Raw genomic sequence first — 22,332 nt, 5'->3', positions numbered from 1 at the left:
GTTCTTGCTGAACAGAGATTACAGTGTGAAAGCCTTTGTGTTCCTCATGCTGCCCTAAAAGTGAGGAGGCTGATGTGCAAGAAGTTGGGAGTGGACACTGCCAGGACAGCTGAGCCCAAAGAATATCCCATACCATATGGTGCTGTGCTCAGCAATAAAAGCTGGGGCAAAGAAAGAGGAAGGGGGGAAGTTACAATTTCCCACCTAGCTGTTATACATGGGAATGAAGCCCTGCTTTCCTGGGAATGGCCAAAGATCTCATTCCTACCAAGAGGAAGAAATGAATGAATTTCTTACTTGGCTTTGCCTGTACCTGCAGCTTTGCTTTATCAAACTGTCTTTATTTCAAGCTGCAAGATTTCTCACTTCTGCCCTTCTGGTTATGAGTGGGGGGCAGTGAGTGGGTGCCTGTGTGGGGTTTAACTGCCTGCCTGTTTAAGACACAAGCATTTTATTAATTTTCTCTAGAAACCTCTGTTTCCTTATGCTGTTTACTTGAAAACATAGTCTTTGCTGACTGTAAAGCTATAACTTCTGATGGATGTCAAAAAATCATCTCTGTTACTTAAAGGAAAATGTTTAATGTTTACTATGAAGTCTCTGCCATCTTGGGATGGCCCAAGCTACAGAAATGGGCATGATGGAAAAGAGAGAAGCAATTTTAGGATGACGTGCTGCTTGGCTTCTAGAGCCTGAAAGGGTGTCTGTATTATGAATATTACTTGCTATACTCAGCCTTCAAAATGTTAAAAACATTGACTTAAAAATGTTGCAACTTGCATGGAAGCCCTAGGCTACATAGCATGTGCTAATTAGAAACTATATAATGGAGATGGAAATTTAGAGAACCATCTAAGGAAGGAGAAAAAACAATTCTTTTGAGACTAAGGGAAAAGGTCTTGATATATTTACATCTTGATATCTAATGCTGAAGAACAAGGGAGGAAGGAAGCGTGCCCACAGCTATATTTTGCAAAAAGTCCTCAGCCCAAAACCCTCTTGGGGAGGGGGAAAGTAGGGAGGAGATTAGGCAGGCACAAAACAGCCCTTAAGAGAACAGCTCAGAGCTTTTGATTCTTTGTTCCTCACAGTTAATCCAAGAGCAATAAGACACAGTCTCAAACTGAGATTGCTGACAAAAGAACAGGTTTTCTCAGTCCAGCCATTTTTGTTCTTACATGCAGAGAACAAATGACCAAAGAAGACAGAAGTAGGGGAATGCTGCTGCTTGCATGCATCCCAAACAGCAGTACTGGAATGTAAGATGGCTCTGGAAGATGCAGGGTGTAAGGAATGTACATGGGATTATTGCTCTGCCTCCTATTTCACTGTATCTTCTTTCCCCCTTCATAGTAAAATCTGAGGCACTAGATCGGCTAAAAAAGAATTTGAGTGTCAAATAGGTGGAATTGTTTATATTTGTCAAAGAATCTGTGTGCAATTGGGCTTACTCCCCAGGTGAGTTTCACTTTTGTGACTCCCAGGAGCTGTTTGAGCACCATATTCCAGAGACTGGATTGACAGTTGGAGACTGAACGGACTGAATGGAACTCCAGAACAGTGGAGCTTTCATTCCTGAAGTGAATATAAATATAAACATAAACCAGAGCCCTTAATGAGTGCCATGCACTGGCAACTGTGGATTTACCCTTAATGGTTACAGCTCCTGTACACATTTTAATCCTTATATCTTAGATAAGGAGTAGCAAAATCCTTGGCAGCACAAAAGAGAATCAATCTTAGGCATGACTGTAAGGCAGATATGTCCTTGCTCTACAGATGTTATTTTCAGGTAAAACTGTCTCTAAGAAGTAACTGTTTTTCACTAACTGAAAAATTTGAACTGTTTTGAAATATGCAACCTATAATGTTGTGTGGATTGCAACACTTCTGTGAATTAACAAAGAATGGCATAGCTCAGATAATCTGGTGTAAGGGATGGTTTCACAATTTACTTTTTTGTATTTGTTGTTTAACTTCCATTTGAAAAATCAGGAGGAAGAATTATTCTTGGGAATCATTGAAACAAGGTAACCTTTGGTGACTCTCTGATCTGAAACTAGCATCCTGTCTTGACCAAGGATGTGAGATAAAATACCTGCTATCTCTTATAGATGGTTCCTGAGTTAGCCTGATTCCCTTTGTGGACTTCAGCACCAGATTTCAGCAAGATTTGATCTTTTAGGGGTTGAGGGGTTTCTTTGGTTGGTATTCTTTGTAAGGCAATACAGGAAGCAAAAGCTGAGGCCGTGTGCTTTTTGCCTTGGCTTTTGCCAAGTTTAGCTTTTTAAAATGTTAAAGAAATTCTAGACTTATTCTTTTGGGGAAAAAAATCCCAAAATGAAATGTCATAGCCTTAAAAACCTTGCATCTTAGTTACTAGAGTTTTCTGACTTTTTTACATGAAGCAGTGTGATTTCAGCAGTGTGATTGTTTCAGGAGTACCAAATCAAGGTGGTACCAATGCTGTGTTGTCTACTGTACTGAATAGTGAGTCTGGTAAGGTCCAGTTCTTGGGAAGGCGTGACCTAAAAGTCTGGAGTCAGCTTGGCTTTACAGAAAGAAGAGTTGTGAAATAATTCAATGTAAATGACAGAACTTAAAGTGAGGAATGAGTTATCCAATCTAGTGACTCATTTCACCAGCTAGGGACAGGGTTACTCACATATGAAAAGCAATCAGAGACAGTTCAGACTTCCCTGTAAGTAACAGAATTATTTGGAAAGGCCACCTCTCAAACTTCCTTTTAAATTACACTATACACTTAAAACAGTGTGCCTAATTAATTGTATTAAACTAGTGTTAAAGATGCTAAGCACACTGCTGAACTTTAAGTTGATAAACTTTTCTGACTTGCTCAGGTTGATTAGCAGTTGCAGAAGAATTCCTTACCATTAGACTTTTTGTTGTGGAATTGAACAGCAGAAGTTCTGGCTTGCATTTGGATTGATGGGTTTGAGTAGTGTGCTGAAGCAGGTGAAGTAGAAAAAGATCTTGGTGACTTGAGTCAGGGGTTGATTAGTTGTCATTAATGGCAGAACTGGAAATGAGGAATTCCATTATTTCCAGTATTGTGTGTGTTTGATTCTTGGACTGTCATTTTGTAGTGTTCTAGTTTTCTTTATAAAGGTAAATAACTTCTGATTACATCAATTACTTGTAATTTCCAATGAGGTTTCTAATGATTGTTGTCTCAATAAGCCCCACTGTTGTTTTGTTTGATACAGTTCTCCATCCTGGAAGTCTGCCATGTATTCTTTGTTTCTAGGTGCACGCATTTACATCCTGAAATATGAAATAAGCTTTGATTGAGTTGGCCCAGCTAACAAATCTAATATATGTTGCTGTTTGAGATTGCTCTTTTCTAATTTATCTTTCCCCAGATTTTGGGTTCTCTTTAAATCTTGTAACTTCTGATGTCTGCTTCTAGATTATTCCATAAAATTATTCATAGTAAGTAGTTCTTGGAGTTTGTCAGTAGTAGTATCTGTGTGGTGATTTGTTGGTTGTGGATTTTTTCCATAAGTAGCTACTTCTGGAGCTCTGTTCAGCTGCCAGTTGTTTATCTGCAAAATGCACTGTATTACACAATTCTCTTTTTCTTCATCTCAGTACCAGATGTTACTAAGTCAAAAACTTTCAAAATTTGTATCTAATCAATTTTATTTTTTCAAAGAATGATGTAGGGTTTGGTTTGGATCTCATTTATAACCTTGTAGAAAGTAGTTTTATCCTGGTTTTACCCAAAACTGAAGCAAAGAATAACACATGAAGGGAAAAAAGTACAGTGAAGTAAAAGCTGATTATAGAACTCCTGATTATTTTCCATCTGGGTCATTCTGTCCTACAACACTACATAAATATATTTAATTGATCTAGTTTAACCTCTAGGATGCAATTTCTGTAATTGCATTTAGACTAATTGTTAGGTTTTGTATGTTTTCCAAAGATTAAATTCCATGTGCTTTGTTTTTTCCCTGAGGACTGCTCTTCATACGTGTTTCACCTTATAGCTTTCTGTTCCTTTTATACCAAGAGTGTTGTGTTATTCATGATAAGATTTACCTATCATCATGTAAAAGATGCCAAGTGACTGTGAACATAATGAAATTTTCAATTCCATTTCCCTAGGCAGAATATGAGGTATCTTCAGATGAAAAGCGCATAGACTGTGGCCTCAAAGTTTTAGAGACCTACTTCACCAATGGGGTAAATATATTGCAGAAATGTCCTCAAGTGCTTTGTAAGTGTCAGATAAATAGAGAGATATTAAGTGGTTGCAGTGTTTTTATAAATTGACTTCCAAACTTCATTGATCCCATTTTTGTCTTTCTGGGAGGTGTGCTGCCTTCTAAAATTCTGCTCAATCAACTTGAGCAGAAACCTTGACTGATCTCTGCTTTTATATAACTACTACAATTACAATTTATTCTCCATTTAACACCTACAGAAAATTTAAAAACAAATTAACTCAGTGTATTGCCATCTGAAGTCTTTTAGACTCCTGTGTGGCCTTGGTTGTTTGCTGTGAATTTTCAGAATTGCTGCAGTTTTCACAAAGTGAAATGCTGTTTTCTTCTGCAGCATTTTGTTACTTTGTTTTCCATGGTAATCATTAGTAGCTGATTTTTTACATTTATCAAGCGGTTTTTCTTGGTATCCAGGGGAAGCTTTTCTGTGGGTATATAATTAAATATTTGCTTTGTATGAAGAGATGCTCTTTCTGCTTCTCTTGCTTTGGTCATCTTATACAAAAGGCCTTGAAGATGCCTTATAAGCAGATGGAATTTTAATTTGTACATCTTTTTGAGAATTTCTTTGGGACTACTGTAATTCACGTACACTTTTCAAAAAACCCCAGATTTCTTTGATCTGGTTTGAAATAGTTTCCCAGCCTGTGTTTGTGTTTCTTTCTCCTTCTTTCCATCCTGCCAAGCCAAAGAGATGACTTGCTTTTTTGGTGGTAGACTTATGGAAAGAAAAAGAAATTTGACTTATTGCCAAGTTTATTCCCCCAGATACTGAAATAGTAAATAACTGAAATAACTTTCAATGCATTGTTCTGTAACAGGAAAGAAATAAAAATTTTGCTCAAATACGACTTTCTTGATTTTCTCTTTAGCCAAACTGTTCCTTTCCTTTAACTGTATTAAAAAATGTAATTTATCTTTGAATACAAAACTTTTAGTTTTTCTACTGATTTACATGCTTTCATTGTTGCTTTCCTTTCTTTTTCATTATGTTAAGTCTGCAGCACACTTGCCAGAAATACCTCAAGAAACTGTAAATGAATGTAAAGCAAGACTGGAAAAGAACCCTTCTAAGGATCTTTTCATGGACTGTACTAGGTGAGTTAAAAATGCTTAGTGCTAAGTTTGACAATTACAAGAGAAATTTATGTGTTTCTAAGGAAAGTGAAATATGAAGTTGTTATACCCAGAAGTACTGAGTCCCTGAAATGAGTAAGTAAAGTAAAAAATTTGGAACAGATTTATTAGAGGACTAGGTTTCCTTCAGATTTGATTTAGATGTTTGACTTTTGCAGAGCTTTTTCTTTAATGCTGCTTTTGCATAAAATCCCACTTGGTTGTCTGACACCAAGAATTCTGTAAGATAAATGATATTTCTCTTTACTGTATTCTTACTTTTTGAGAGACTCTCTTCCATTATGAAGGTCCTCAGAAAAATATGAAGTTATAAGTTGAAGCTTGAAAGGTTTCTGAACAACTTTAGACATTTAAGGTTCTTGAAAACAAGTTTAACTGAGGCCAACACTTATATGCCATTAAGATGACTGATTAGAGGATCACTTGTAATAGTTAACACAAAAGAATACAACTTGGTTTTGTTCTGCAGTCATGAAGTGATATTTCACACAGTAGTAGCAGGGGAGGGAAGGTACATGTTTATGAGTGTTACATGTCTTTCTAAAGCCTTTCTGTTTCTAATATTTCTGGTTCTTCAAGGCATGCTTGATCATGTCTGAAGGATGACTACAGGTTTTGTCACTGCTTGGGTCATCTCCCTGGCAACAGAAATAAGCATGCTTTGTAACAAGCTAAGATTATAAGATTGAAAGGGCTGTGTGAGAACAGCTCATAAAACATGTCTCAAATGGAGTGTCTCATGTAGATCATCCCCTTTCCCCTGTCCAATAAACACCTGACTACAGTTTGAATGACTTCTTTCCCTCCCCACCTCCATCTTGGTGTGTTTCTTATAAGGTATTTGGTGTTCAAGGTTTGGATATGGCATTTAGTGCTTCAATTTCAAATCCTAGGAAAAAAAAATATTTACCAGTCTCCAAAGAATGCATGGAACATTGTAGATACTTTCAGAGTTCATATTTGCAGGGTCATACATGCATGAAAAGCTGCTGAGAAGCTGATGTTTAAGTGGGTTTGAAGACAATGAAAATGCAGAGGTCAAAGTGTCTAGTTCCTATGAGTAGCAGTAGTTTGGCCTTCATAAGTGTTTTGACAGGACAGTTTTCTGTAACAGTTTTCTGTCTCACTTTGTGAGACATTTAGGTTAAAACCATTGTAGAGCACACTGGTGATGTTTTTCTGCCTACAGCTTCATTGATATGTTTAAATATATGTCTACAGATTGTTAGCACCTGTTGCTTCAACAGCCTTTTTCAGAATAAGATGGATTTTATTTTTCTGTTTATTTTCCTGCTAGAATTGTCCATGAATACCTGAGCAAAAGACCTTTTGAAGCTTACCAGGAGAGTGTGTATTTTTCCCGTTTCTTACAGTGGAAATGGCTGGAAAAGTAAGTTTATTGATAATGTTTACATTATAGTTTAGCTTTGCTTTGTGGCAAATTTTGATTTTTATGCTGGAAATGCTGTAGAGCTGAATGCTAAATGAGACTGCCTGTCTAAGAAATTATGATCTGAAAGACAAGATGTAAAGGATGATGTTGATGGATAGCAGGAGAACCAATACTGCAATGGAACTGTCTGTCTGTAACCTTTAAGTGATAAATCTTAAGTATTTAAGTGGTATTGGGTAAATGCAAATTCAGAAATATTTGGCTGTCAAGTGTGCAGTGGAATACCAATCTTTCTTGGGATTGCTATCATCCTTTAGTTTCAAACTTGGTCTAATGAGTAGTTAATAAACAGATTAATCTAGTTTTATAACCCACTAGGTAATTGGATTAGTACTAGGTTTTTTAGGGTGGTACAGATACAGATCTAGTAACTACAAGATAGCAAGATTTACATGTATGTGTCAGAATGTAATACTTTCAAATCAATACTATGTGAGTGTCCAGACTCTTTCAGAAGGTTGAAATTCTTACAAATTGATTCAAATTCAACCCCCTGGGTACTGTGATCACATATTCAAACTTTAAGGCGCTTGAGCACTGATTTTATTGTAAATTCCAATTATCCAATGTCTTTATTTTACTGAATTGTTAGCAAAAGCCAGTAAGAGAACTATGGAAGTCACTCAAATTTTCTACTAAATGAAATTCCACTGTTGTCCTGAGAACAAAGCTGCAGTAACAGTGAGTGCCCATTTAAAGCAGACACAGGAAAACCCAGTACCTTGTAATAGCCCTGCTCTGACACATTTAGGAGAGTTTTAGCACAGAGGGATCAACAGCTCTACTGCCTCCAGTTATCTGTTCCTCCTCCTCTGCATCAGTACCCTAACAAATTGGCTCTTGAGCTGCTCTTGCATACCACCACTCTTTCTTTAGTAAAAAGCAAAGTGAAATCAGAAATTGTTTACCTTTTAAATGCCACATTGTCAGCATGATGCCACTGAGATGCAGTCTGGTGTCAGCGAGGCAATGAAGGGAGGCAGCAGGAGGTGATAATGGCCTGTGCTGGGAGCAGTCAGGCTCTAACTGAGGCAGCGAAGGGCCGGCCTGGGCAGCTTTCCTTCCTGCTCCGGGCAGTGCCTGGTGACCAGATGAGGGAGCCCACGTTTCTTAGCAAGCACCCCTTTTGTTTGCAATTCAGCTCATTATAGTACTTCTACACGAGGTTAAGGCAACATCTGTTCAGAAATGCGTCAGAACAGAAAGGAGAAAATGAAGACAGACCTCGGGGTGGGGAGGGATTGCTCACATTTGTAATTCCTGTTGCAGTGATTGTTTCTTTCTGTTAATCAGGCAGCCAGTAACCAAGCACACGTTTAGGCATTACCGAGTACTAGGCAAAGGTGGATTTGGAGAGGTGAGTACAGAAGTATCTTCCTCCAAGGCACTTCTTAAGGAATCAAACAAAAAGGGGGGTCTGTTTAACTCTTGTCTCTATCCATCTACATTTGACACATCACCTGGCAAATTGTTGTCAATACAAACTGGTTTAATGTGTTAAAGCACTGTGGGTCATGCACAAAGCTGCAGAAAACTTGTAGTGACTGACAACAGTCACTTCTATTTCGAAATTTCATTGGGAAATGAGAATTTAGTTTCAATTTGCTAATTATTAGAATATTCATGAACCTAATTTAAAATCTATAGATTTTAATAATTCTGTTTATAATTTATTGAACTGCCTCTGTACATATTTTAACCAGAGCCCTATATGGAAGGAGAGTGCAACTAAATTACCATTATCTTTCTCCTGGTTTATTGTGATGTGACTATTTGTCCTTAACACATACTAGGACACTTAGCACTGTTACTGTAGTCACTTGTTTCACTAACACAGGATCCACAGTTTTGCTAAACTATTCAGCCTGGAAAGAAATGTGTTTGCCTCTGTATAATCACTTTTTCTACCTATGTTACAGTTTTTGTGAATCTTTAAAGTTGTTTCATGAGCAAAGGTTCTGTATTGATAGTTACAGACCATAATTTTCTGACAGCATTAAAGAGTTTGAAAAGAAAGTTAAATTTAATTTTCTTTAAAATAAAAATTCTAAAAAGCCTCAAGCGTCTCTGACACACTATTCTTCTTTTTGTAGGTGTGTGCCTGTCAAGTACGGGCAACAGGAAAAATGTATGCTTGCAAAAAGCTAGAAAAAAAGAGAATAAAGAAGAGGAAAGGAGAATCAATGGCTCTAAATGAAAAAAGGATTCTAGAAAAAGTGAATAGTAGGTTTGTAGTAAGTATCTACTTTCTATTTTCAGAAATTTATCTTGTTTTGTTCGCTTCATTTATCTCTTCCAGGAGCTTGTGGGCACAAAACTCTTTTTAAAATTGATTTAAGGAGTGCATGAGAGGAATGATTGATACAATAATAAATAAATACATTTTGTGTGTGATTGGGAATAGTTCAGTGCACAAGGATTATTTTTGGTCCACCTGCTTTATTTCTGACAGCCAGAACATTAGGCAGTGGTTCAGCATGCTGATGCCACTGCATCTTTGTCCTCTGCTTAAGGGTTGAGTTTTTATATCCTGAGGTATTTTCATGGCATTTGTTACTCTGTTGCTGATATATTTTAGGATAAACATGACATTTTAATACTGTATTGATTCAGGTTATATTGCTTTGCTGTGTAGCAAGGCTTAAAGCAGTATCTTGGATGTGAAACAATTAACTTTTTAATGGAACTTCCATGTAATGGAAATCTTAGTTTTAATACCTAAACATTTGTAAATTATGTAAATTATGCTCTGTTAGTAGCTCTAATTACTAAGCAGTGAAAGAAGTTAAAATGTTCAAAGATACACCAAGTAAAACTTTCCCCAGGTAATGTTTACTTTTTAATTGAAATGTCATTTAAATGTTGATTTCAAATACACTTTGCTTTGGTTTGAGATCCATTTACTTATAAATTTTGTATTGCTGTTCAGAGGATTTTAAAGTACCTGTTTTAGAGGATAGTGAAAGTTATTTATAAATATATGTGTATAAAATTTGTATGTATGTATTTTGTGATAAGTTTTATGTATTAAAAAAACCACTATAGCATACTGCCAGCTACAAGAAAAATTAAGAACTTGCTGGCCAGACACATTAATATTTTAAACTATTGTAAATTATGGTTTTGCATAAATATGCTAATGTTATTTTTGCACAAGGCTTCTGGGCTTAAATTGATTGAAACTGAATCCAGAGAGTACCTGAATTTATCCATAAATTATTAAAACAGTGAAACTTCTATTTCTGAGTAACATTTTTTTCAGCATATGTAAACACTGTAAATCAATAATTGATCCAAGCTGAATGTGAAATTGCTTTATAAAATTGAGCAGGAGTTGTTTTCTTCTTGCTATCCAGTGGTGGTTTTTATGCAACAGAGAAGATCTAGGTCTAGCATTTGTAGTAATACTGGTTTTGAAGTGGGCAGATAACTTGTCATGCCTCTGTCACAAGTACAGTCATAAACAGCTGGACACAGCAGTTAAAACCATCAAATGGGAAGCTCTGCCTTGAGTAGCTGATTTCTGTATTTATTTAGTTTTATTACTTAGTATTGTATTTACACTTCTGAAGGGTTTGGATCTATTACTGAGTTAAAACAATTTTTTACTTGCACTGCATTTAAAATAATTTTTTGAGTTTAAAAAACCCACCCTACTTTTTTTTTTACCTAGCTAGTTTATCTAATGTAAGCTAAGTATGTTTGAATTCCATTGCTCTTAGTACAAGTTAGGTAATTTTGAAGATCCTACCAGATGATCCATCTGCATAGCATAACTTTTTCTATTGAAAATGAATTTGTAACTTAAGCAGTTAAATTTTGTGGTATATTACACTGTGTTAAGTGGGGAGGTTTTTTTTAATTCACAAGTCTACTTTAAAACTTTAGATACACTTAAAAAACTTTTACCCAAAACCTGAAAAAAAATGTGGTGCTTTGTCCTTGCCTATCAACTCCACATTTCAAGTACAGTGAGAAGAAAGATTGTAAGGAGTTGTAGTGAGTCTTTACTGTTGGCAAGTTCTAAATGAGGGAAATGTGCAGTTACTTGGGAGGGAGGCAGGGGTAGGAATAGAAATTATACCTTTGATTTAAAATCATTTGAGTTCTTCTAGGGCACTTTTGAGTCTCGTATTCAGGAAGATGGTTTGGCAGTGCATCATTCATGAGATATTAATAAAATAAGGAATATTCTCATGCTGAGTATGAGAAAGAGGACAAAGTGTAATGCAGGTAACATGCAGCTGAGGGGCATCATCAATAACTTTATTTTCTGGGTATCTAAACAGATCTGCCACTAAGCTTTTGTGTTGTGTGTATGCTTTGTGTACACAGGCAAATGAGTCTGAATTCCTTTGTGGCTTCCAGTACTCTGCAAGAGTGATTTTCCACTTGTGTGTTTCGTTCTTTTTGCCTCCAAAAAGAATTCATAAGTTGATTGTATTGGAAAAAAGATCTGTGAGTTGTTTTGGGGTTTATGAATGATTAATGGTTGTGTTCTCACCCTGCCCATTTTTAGGTTAGTTTATCCTATACATATGAGACAAAAGATGCCCTGTGTTTAGTGTTAACCATCATGAATGGAGGGGATCTGAAGTTTCACATATATAACATGGGGAATCCTGGCTTTGATGAAGAAAGGGCTATTTTCTATGCTGCAGAGCTCTGCTGTGGTCTGGAGGATTTGCAAAGGGAGAGAATTGTTTACAGGTGAGTTGAGTGTCATCTACACTTACTTGTACTTTTCCATGTCTCTTCAGCATTGAACATATTAATTGTTTCCTACTAAAACAAGTTTGTATTTTAATTTTGTAGGAAAAGAATAAAAAAATATTGTTAAGTTATCCTTTTCATGGCATATCCCTAGGAATATATCTTATGTCCTCTTGCTCTTGATTTAGGTCTTGATGCTTGATATATTTTAAAACAGAATAAAGTTGATTCAAGGTTTGTTTGTAAAATGAAATGAAACTATGATTTACAAAGCAAATTAATTTATAATTTTAATACATAAGTTTAAGGAGTATGGCATTGTATTCCTGCCCACTCTAAAGTAGCTCACAGAGGGGTCTAGAAGTCCCTGGCTGTGTTGCATGTTACACTCACAAGGGTAACAGGGTAGTCATAGTTCATGTGAAAAGCTCCTTCTTCTGTTTTAATTTCAGATTCCTCCAATAAAATTATTATTGCCTTTAAATGAATGAAACTATCAGAAGCTTTATGCATTGAAATTGAGATTGTATTATTTTAATGCTCTGTTTTGTATTTGTATATCCATCATTTAACCCCTGGTATGCATTAATGTTACAGAACAAGCAAAACCAACTTAGTGGTGGACCAAGAATGCTTTTTTTATACTTGTGCTGTGTAACACCAAGTGTCACACACACAGACACCCAGAGTGGGAAGTGGCAGAGCCAGAGTGAATCAGCCTTCTGCTGGTGGTTGGATGTGGCTCCCTAGAGAATTTGGCCAATCTTGCAATATTACACCCTGTGTTTTGGTATACACATAGGAGGGACACAGGGGTGAGACATTTCATCAGCTACAAGTAGGTCATTTTACATTGTTCAAATGAAAACAAAACTGATTGTTTAAAATACAAAATAACAACAAAAAAACCAACCAAACAACACAAAAGACCCCAAACCACAGCCATGTGTTTAGGCCCAGCTTGTTAGCTGTTTGCCTACAAGACAACCTTCAAACTCTTATGTCAAATCCTAGTGTTCTTCAGTTTTTTTACCTCTGATCTCTCCTGCTTTCTCTGCTATTGTAATCTTGTATTTAATGTCCATTTATTAACATTATGGGGATTGTTGAGACTTAAAACCATGAGAAGCAGAGCATCTTTATGACTTTTGTGTACAGTTAATCTCATAAGATAATGTAATTTTACCATGAATACACATATTACAGAACATCAATTAACCAATATTTGGGGGGAAAACCCTACTTAGGTTTCTTGGTGAGCAGTTTTCTCTCTTTTTGAATGTCAACTCTAGAGTCATTCTTCCTAAAATTTTTTCTTTTATGTTATTCAGACTCTTCTTGTCACAACTGTATGTATATATGTATAGATCCATATTGTTTTTAAGAATCTATTCCAAGAACTGATTCTTTAGCCAACTACTGGGTTTTATGTGTCTATTTCTGCCTTATATTTATGGTGGAATCAATCTAAGAGACTGTCTCAGTCCATATGCTTACTGATGCATACCACAAATACACACATATAAAAATAACCATAAAAAATTAACAATATATATTATAACAATCTATAGTGCACTATTATAAATAATAATGTACATTATACATTTTATACAAATTTTCATGCCTATAAATATGTGTGTATATCCTCAGGAGAATCTGCTAGGGGATAAATCCTAGAACAACTTCTGATTCAGCTTGAGTGACTCCCCAAATTTTCCTTAAGCAGAGAAAAATTCAAACATTCCATACAATATTTTCTTTTGTTCTATAAGTAAAAATGCACAAGGTGCAAAATTGCAATGCTGAATTTATTGCCCTTTTAGTATTTCCTGAGTCTTGCTATCATTTAATAGTTAAAAAATGTTGTTTGTGAAACTTTGATGTTTACAGAAAAGTAATAGGAAATTTCTAGAAAGTTATTGCAAAGAATCTTAACTAGGTGAAGTGTCTAGGAAGCTTTAGAAGTTGCATGACCCAGTTAAAGAAATTGAGTGAAATATAGCAAGGGGTCAGCATCAAAGTGCAGCAAACCCTTGTATTTTACCACTGGGGAGTTGTAAAGCTGATACTCCTCAGGAGAAATGTTGTTCACTTATGAGCACAAATTTGGTTGTAAATACTGGTTCTTTATATCAGGTTTTTAGTGTTGTGTTGCCTTTGTTAATGTAAATCAGATAGTTATGTGAATGGAAATTAAAGAGGATTAAAGAGTTCAGGGACAGTGGATCTAGTTCTCTGGTTAAACTATTTGTATTATAGGCCATCAACTTCACAGCTTTTTTGTTTATAGGTGGAACTGGAAAAATTGCTTCAGTCAGAACCAAGAAATCTTCTGTTGAATCTGTTGCTCTTGAGGGCTAATAGTTTTGTCCTTGTTTAATTCACATTTCTGTTTTTGAATTTGTAGAGACTTGAAGCCTGAGAATATACTTCTTGATGACTGTGGTAAGTAAAAATTAAAATTATATTTGAAATCAGGAATTATACCTCTAATACCAAGCCAGAAATGTAAGGAATTTCTTAATGATAAAAGAGACCTAATTGATGAATCTTAATTTAGCAAAGAAAATACTGCCTTGCTTTTTAGAAAGCAGGGGAAAATTTTGGGGTCAACCATGATTATGTTTGAAGGGTCAATTTTCTACCTTCAAATGGTTACTTTTTCCCTTTTGCTTCTCATTTTCCCCCTCCTCTTGATTTAAGATCACTAAAATTTTTACATGGATTTGTTTTGTTTGTCTTTTCCTCAATTATGGAAACATGATTTGTTAGATGGGGGGGGGCAGAATTTTACTAAGTAAACCAGAATGTTTAGACAGTAAGAAGAAATCTGAGCTATTTCTCTGTTAACATTTTGACTAAAAGAGGTCTGATGGTCTCTGATGCAGATGTGGCTGGAAGGAATCAAGGCAGTATACAAACAATATGAAGAAATGTTTGTAGTTTTTTGTTTGTCAAAAACCAAATTAATTCTCTTTAATGACTTTGTATGCAAGTCATTACCAGAATCCTTTGAATTGACTGTGGAACATGTGCAGGAATTCTCTTCTAAGCTGTGGATTAATATTACAAGTTTGTTCTTGTAACTGCTGAGCATTTTAGTTGAGGAAAAACTGTTTTTGAAGTCATTAGCACACTATTTTTTTTAAAGTCAGCATGTTCTGACTGATAAATTTCAAAAAAGATGATGCTTGAGAGGAGTCACTTTCCAAGAGCTAAAGCTTTGCTAAACATCAAATGCATTCTTTAATTTTTCTCTCCAGCAATGTCTTAAAAAAGCTGAAGGCTTCTTTGAGGAAAAATGTAGCCTTGCAGGACTGCACTAGAATGCTTCCTCTCTGCCAGGGATATTTTGATCTAGTTCCAGAGAGCACAGGAGACTAATTAGAAAATCGCTTCAGGAGCTCAGATCTTGCACTTAAAAAGGAGTTCATCAGATGTCAGGGAGTACAAGAGCATCTGAATGTATTTAAAATAGCATTTGCTGCTCCAGAGCATTACCTTATTTCCAACCAGTATATAGAGTGGTACTTGACTTTCTCCTCTCTCTCTCCCTCTCTCTCTCTCTATCCCCTGATTATCTAACACATGTACATAAGACATAACACATAAGAAATTAATCTGCTGTTAATTAACTAATATTGATGCTGTAGAGCTTTTTGAATGCCACAGCATATGTGCACAAAGGTTAATTGGGCATTGGAATGGGCTACCCAGAGAGGTGATGCAGTGTCCACTCTTGGAGGCTTGCTAAATAATGTAAATCACCTTGGGCTGCCTGCTTGCTCAGAAGGTTTTACCAGAGCCCTTCTGCAGTCCCTGCCAGCCTGAATCATTCTGTGAGTCTGTGATGTTTCTGTAAACAACAGTTTCCCTGTCCTTATAACCAGTATTAGAAATAAGGGTGGGTTTTGCTCTTTTTTTCCTTTTTGCAACAAATCTTTCTACAAAATTGTTTTAGAATTGAATTGAAAATGTAATTGTCCTTTCTTCTGTCTAGACTTTTACATTTTTATTGAGAAAGTACCTTATGTGTTTTTACATTAAAATGTCAATACAGTTCTTGCCTTGAAATGTCTTGAATGTGCTTGAAACAGTTCAGGAGTCTATCCAACAAAGAATGGGAATATCCATGGGAATGTAAGGGAGAGTGGGGTGGATTTAGTCCCATTGCCCTGCTTGGACTGTTCCCCACTGAGCAGTGCATGACAAACCAGTCTATTGCCAGGTGATTTCTGTTAGAGGTACAGCTCTAAAGGCCATGTGTGATAGGGGAAGGTCAGCTTGAGACATTTGGCTGATAAATGCAGTAAAAGCTGTTTTCCACTTAGGAGTGATTCATGAGAAGAGGAAATCCCAGAATTGAACTGACATGTTACCATGTAAATAATTCTGAGTGGATTATTGACTGGGCTGCTCTTGGTTTGGGGTGGGAGTGGGGACAGCAATTCCAAGCACTCATGTTTGGCATTATTGGGGTACTTCATTACAGGAAAACAAGCTCTCTCAGTACAGGCTACAGTTTTCTCACATTTGGAATAAATTAATTTTGAAGTTTTACTAAGGAGTCAGAAAGCTAAGTGCTTGTGGTGGGTATGCAGAATGGAAAACCACAAGTGTCTGATGCATAGATGCAGAATCTGAAATGGGCATTTCTCTTTGTCCAAGAACAGTAGCCTATGCCAAAGCTAGGAATTAGAGTGCTTAAGAGCAAATTATTTTTGTATGACCTTCAGAATATCAGTTATATCTGTGCCTCTCTTTCTTCACATTTTTAAGGAGGAGCTGAATAAAACATTCTTTTCAAGTTAAGTTAAATAAACTTAGGGCTATATGAATCTTTTGATACTTTGCAGTGGTGTTTTTTATGAGATGTGCAATAGAAATGTTTTGTTTTAAAAGTGATAATACTTCATTATTTTACTTCATTAATTAGCTGACTTTGTATAATTTATTTTAACATAAATAGGACATATCAGGATTTCAGATCTTGGCTTAGCTGTGCAGATTCCAGAAGGTGAAACTGTCCGAGGACGTGTTGGGACTGTTGGTTACATGGGTATGTAAAGCATCCTTTGCTAGTTACATTTTACCAGAAAATTTGCTTCTGTGAATATAAGAACTGTATTGGACCTGGATTAGTTACTAAACATGTTCTGGGAAGAAGAAAGGTTATAATATGCATTTGTAGATGTTACTTAATTATAAGCCTACTGATAAACTTGAAAACTTAACTGAAAACTCCAGCTTTAGGCAGAACTTTAACAAAGCACCTAATTGTTTCTGAGATTCAAAGAGATTTATGGTCACAGATAAACAGAGAAATTACTGTGACAATACATTTCTTTCCATGCTTTGGAAAACTTCATTCTTGTTTTTTTTTTTTTTTTTCATTCTCTAAAGAATACTGGTTTTAAGCATTCAAGAAATTAAGTTTTTCTCTTGAATATAAACAGAGTTCTCACTGTAGAAATTTAAGTTTCTTCAAAGTACAGAGGAGCCACACAAACATGTCTGCACAGGGTCTAAAGAGAGTACCTGAGAGTTTTTCCAATACACACAATTAGTCAATTTAAAGTGAAATGATGTGGGTGTGTGTTTGTTTTTGTTTTGTAGCTCCAGAAGTGCTCAAAAACGAGAAGTATACGTTCAGTCCAGATTGGTGGGGCCTTGGCTGTTTGATTTATGAGATGATTGAAGGACAGTCTCCATTCAGGAAGCATAAGGAAAGAGTTAAACGCGATGAGATTGACCGCAGAGTCAAGGAGGACCAGGAAACATACTCAGACAAGTTTTCAGAGGAGGCAAAATCCATCTGCAGGATGGTGGGTGAAGAGACATAGAGGTTTGAAAATCAAATTTCTAATCCTTTTAAAGAGACCAACTACTTTATTTTAAAATCTTGAAAAATTTTTAGCACGGGATTTCCTAAACCTTTCTTTAGTTCACATGAAAGTTTGTGATTGTTCATGAGTTTGTGATTGTTCAGTTATCAAACTTCATGAATTCAGAACTTTTCTCAAGATGAAGGAAAGCTGCATAAATTGATTATTCATGACATGAATGAAATGGTCTAGTACTGCTTGGAGCACTTGTTATAGATGTTATAGATGGAGTGCAATAGCAGCTTGGATGCTGCATGGGAACAAGTGGCAGAGTAGTTCACCAGTTTCTTCACCTAAACATTATCTACAAGACCTTTTTTTTTTTTCTATCTCGCCACTTCCTAAATTTATACAGAAAGCTTCACAAGTTTTCTGTACTAGTTAATGCAAGATATGTGCATTACTTCAGCCCATAGGAAAAAAATGTAAGTCTGTATCTCCTGAAAGGAAAGCCTACTGCAAAGTCTTCTCAACATGGCATTAATTAAAATATTTTCATATAACTTTGGGCATAATCTTCAAATCATGTGCTTTCAGGGGTTCTTTTGTCTGTTGAAAATATTTTGTTCCCAGAATGTTGTTGTTTGGGTTTCCAGTTAATTTTGATAGATGATAAATTGAGTTAATAAGAGGCCAAGTAGCAAAATAAACTGATTGAAGGACATTGTATGTAGGTATTTTTTTTAGTTGTGGGATTGTATCATGCATCTGCTTTTTTTCCATGTATCTGCAGTTACTTGCTAAAAATCCAGGGGAACGACTGGGCTGCACTGAAGGAGGAGCTGCTGTTGTAAAGCAACATCCTATTTTCAAGAACATCAACTTCAAGAGGCTGGAAGCTAACATGTTAGAACCTCCATTCTTGCCAGATGTAAGTAGGTGAGACAGATTTGATTAGTATCTAAAAAGACAAGAACTGTCATAATTCTGTTAGCAGTCATATGAACTCCAGAGAAACTTTGAAGTTAGTTACACTGGTAGGAGAATGCCATTGTGGCTATTGATTATAACTAATTGTTTTGTGGTGTTTCATCTGAGATCACAAAACAATTTACAATAGTGGTATTTCCCTAGGGAGCTTTGTAGCTGATTTCTTGCCCCATAAAAGTCCCCTTCCATTGCTCAGATGCAGAAGAAATGAGGAATAGCTTTGAAGAAAATATTCCAGAGTTGAAAGGAAGGTGACAGAAGATGAGTGAATTATGATAATCATTGAGATCCAGACAAGCTGTTTCTGGCTTTGATATTTCTTTTCTCTTACTTGCAGGATTGATAGAATTGCTCAGGTTACTTATGAAGAGCATCTTTGTATTTCTGTTCCATAGAATAATGTAATTTGGTGATCAGCAGTGTGAAATGTAAAATTGCAGACATTTTGCTCTCTTTTGCTCATCTAGAGAAAATAAAAGCAAACTAAGAGTGCCCAGATCCAAAACTTTAATGAAGTAATCTTGTCTTGTACTGCAGCCACGTGCCGTTTATTGTAAAGATGTCCTGGACATTGAGCAGTTCTCAACAGTGAAAGGAGTGAACCTGGATACCACAGATGATGACTTCTATTCCAAATTTGTGACGGGTTGTGTCTCAATCCCTTGGCAAAATGAGGTAATGCACATTTCATAAAAGATTATTTTCTTTAGTACAGCAGTATAGAATATTTAATAAAATATATAATTATAATGATTTTCTCTAGGAGATGTAAAGACATTTCTGCTTTAGACTTCTTTGCCGAGAGGCTTAAAAATTTTTTTTTTCCAAAAACATAAGGAACTTGCTAAAAACTGAGATTTATGGTAAATTTGCATAAACAAAGTCTGGCATCTTGTCATCATAGGCACAGCTTACAGAACAGTATTAGTATCTGTAAGACCACCCTTTCCTTGCTCTTCAGTCCCACGTTACTCAGTATTGTTACTGTGTTGCTGTTCACAGGAGAGGGATGCAATGTTATTCCAAGTGTTCAAAAGCAAAGAGGTGCAGTGCAAGCTGTTTGTGTATAGCCTGTGTATCAATAGAGTATCCAAGTGACAGCAATACAGAATTGCAGACTCACCTTTTTCAAGGTTTCCAAACAAACAGTTCAATATCAGTTGAGTCAGACTTTCCCTTAAGAGTGTTTTGTGTGCCTAGTGAATGAATATTCTAGTAGTCTGCATAGAGTACTAGAATTCTGCTGCCTCTGCATGCAATTCAAATCTATTTTACTGTTTCAGCAAGAGCACTCAGTAACAATTACTTAAAATTGTAGTTCTTGTTATGAATGCCTTGTCCCCATTATAATTTATTCGTGACTTTCTGAAATTACTATTGTCTTGAATTCTACTAATGTCATTTCTCTCCCAGTATGATTGCATTTTATTTAAAGCTTGAACACAAAAGATGAGCAATTTCTGAATAACTTGGAGGAAAAAGTACATTCCCCTCTGTTTTCCTTTTGGTTTTTTTTGCCTTACATTAAGGATATTTGAAAAGGTGCCATTTGACATAGAGAGCTTTCACTGAGAAACAGTGAGCCTTGGAGAAAGAAGTATTTCCTATACTATGTTGTAATTCTAAACTTCAGAATATGATCTAGTCATTAAAAAATGCACTGCAGCTTAATCACTAACCCTGCAGAGAGGGTTAAAGTTGGAAGTAGTTGTAGAATTCTTGTGATGGCAATTCCTTTTCTTCAAGGGAGAACTGCAGATTTCATTTTACATTTGTGCTTATTTTTTCTTTTAATTCATGTTACTGAGCTTTCCCTCAAATTTTTGCCTCTCAAGACTTTCTCTCACCATTCCATAATTTACCCAATGTCCTGGTTTACAACAAAAGCAGGCTGCATTTCTTCTTATTCCTCTTTATGCCCTCTCTCCCTCTACAAGGTATATTCACAGTTTTAAGCTGCACCAAGGGAAATATAGGTTGGATAACAGGAAAAAGTTTTTTACAGAAAGAGCGATAAATTACTGGAATGGTGTGCCTGAGGAGGTGGTGGAGTCACCATCCCTAAATGTGCTTAAAAAAAGCCTGGATGTGGCACTCGGTGCCATGGTTTAGTTGAGGTGTTAGGGCTGGGTTGGACTCAATGATCTTGAAGGTCTCTTCCAACCCAGTGATTCTGTGATTCCTTTGGCTGCCAGCTGCTGTGACAGATGTGTACTGGTGGCACTTACTGGTAAATGCCAGCTGGATTTGGCCATTAGCCACTCCCCCCCTTCTGACCCTGCCTGCTGGTTGTATTTTGGCATTCACTCTTCCTGGTGTCCTTTCTGTACCCAGTAATTGTGGTTTTATTTCTTTTGTTTCTGTGTACACAGACAAAGATTATTTCAAAATCCTTTGCTTCTCTCCAGAGACCCATCTTCATTATATCTTTTTTTTTCCTCCCACATCATGTTTATTAATTAAGTTCAGTCCAGGGCATAGGGATATTTCATTTTTTTTGGCTGGCCTGCTCTAAAATGAACAGAATACCTGAAAGGAAAATCTGTTTCTGGTTCTAAAAGCTTCTCTTTATTGCATCATGAGCATAAGAAAGGCAAGAATGCAAAAAAGGCAAGGAGCACTTGTTATAGATGTTATAGCTGGAGTGCAATAGCAGCTTGGATGCTGTACCTGACACCTGTGTGAGAGTGCTCTCATTGCTATTCTTTATTGGTTGAGTGCACAAGGAGAGTCAATGTCAGCTTTGTGCTTCCTTTTGGAGACAGTGGTGTAGTTTGGCTGATGAATTTTTAAGTGTTAGGAGTACTCAGCCAGAGTACATAGGTAATACCTGCAACTTGTTTGAGAGGCTTTTATGGATATTTCATTTATATTTCATATGTTTCAAAGATGATTGAAACGGGATGCTTTGAAGATATCAATGCATATGAAACTGATGGTACTGTGTCACCAGACAGAGAGAAGTCTCCTAAGCCAAAGAGAGGCTTCTTTCACAGACTTTTTAGTGGAGAGGTAAGGGCATTTATTTTCTTTCATTAAATTAACTTCCATTCTTTTGTTATTAATTTGTGATAGGAAAACCAAGTTGCTCACTGCATAGTGAAACTAATGAAATCTGGTTTGTAATGGCTTTGCCCCTCCGCCACGTTTCAGAAATTATGGCAATCCCTAGAACTACGGGAGGCTTTCCTGCCTCAGCATTCTGTCCTCCTCTAGTTACCTGGGTTCTGTTAAAAACTGTTCTCTAGACCTTCCTTTGCTAAAGAGGTTAATTTGAGTCTTGCTTCTTATATGTTTTACCATTTTTAAATGAAACCTGTGTACATGTCTTCAGAGATAATTGAGGCCCTGTGTAAAACTAGTAATAAGTAGTAAGTTTATAAGCAAAAATAAGTATCTATCCAATAAATAAGTAAATAAGTAGAAATATCCCCAAAATAAATGAGAAGCACCATGAAACTAATGTTAAAATATCTTAGGCAGTTGAATGCCTTCACCAAAACAATGACATAATAGATCTTTACATAGCTGATAATGCACAGCCTTTTCTTACACACAGACTTCTACTCTTTAGTAGAAGCATTTCCTGTTCAGAGAATTGAATATTTACCACCTAGAAGACACATCATGTATTGTAATTGTCTAGAGGATATAAGAAATAGACTATTTGTAAAGGTTTGCAGTTGAAAATGTTATATACAATTCTGCTTGCTCAGTGTGCCTGCACTTAGAGAGGAAATATCTTGAGAAGCTTGAGTATATTCCAATAGTGAACACTTGGGTAGAAATTACTTTTGCTTTCAAGCAGAAATGGAATTTTAAAATTGCTAGGTGCATATTGTTAAGTAGCCACAGCAAGGCTGTGTATTAAAATTGCATGAAGAAATTTTTTGTCTTCAGCTGGCAATTCACCTTTCTAAAATGGTACAATGCTAATGGAATGTATAATAGTCCTGTCATTTTT

The 22,332-nt window shown here is 36.1% G+C and overlaps 1 protein-coding gene across 3 annotated transcripts in view; it reads left to right on the top strand.

Annotated features, from left to right (window-relative positions):
- The window catches only part of GRK4 (G protein-coupled receptor kinase 4), a 38,793-nt gene that overhangs the window by 11,575 nt on the left and 4,886 nt on the right, over positions 1–22,332 (top strand). The window contains exons 4-15 of one of the 3 annotated variants that reach the window (XM_054633194.2): positions 4,132–4,209; positions 5,248–5,348; positions 6,685–6,777; positions 8,134–8,197; positions 8,934–9,074; positions 11,360–11,550; positions 13,961–13,998; positions 16,523–16,612; positions 17,170–17,378; positions 18,172–18,309; positions 18,906–19,043; positions 21,258–21,380. In XM_054633194.2, coding sequence (XP_054489169.1) covers positions 4,132–4,209; positions 5,248–5,348; positions 6,685–6,777; positions 8,134–8,197; positions 8,934–9,074; positions 11,360–11,550; positions 13,961–13,998; positions 16,523–16,612; positions 17,170–17,378; positions 18,172–18,309; positions 18,906–19,043; positions 21,258–21,380 — 1,404 coding nt within the window. Of the gene's footprint in view, positions 1–4,131; positions 4,210–5,247; positions 5,349–6,684; positions 6,778–8,133; positions 8,198–8,933; positions 9,075–11,359; positions 11,551–13,960; positions 13,999–16,522; positions 16,613–17,169; positions 17,379–18,171; positions 18,318–18,905; positions 19,044–21,257; positions 21,381–22,332 lie in introns of those variants that run through there. The other 2 variants (XM_054633195.2, XM_077177776.1) reach the window with 2 other exon arrangements.

The sequence above is a fragment of the Agelaius phoeniceus genome, chromosome 4 (assembly GCF_051311805.1).
Source record: "Agelaius phoeniceus isolate bAgePho1 chromosome 4, bAgePho1.hap1, whole genome shotgun sequence".
NCBI classification, from domain to species: domain Eukaryota; kingdom Metazoa; phylum Chordata; class Aves; order Passeriformes; family Icteridae; genus Agelaius; species Agelaius phoeniceus.
This window is presented reverse-complemented; position numbering and strand designations above follow the sequence as displayed.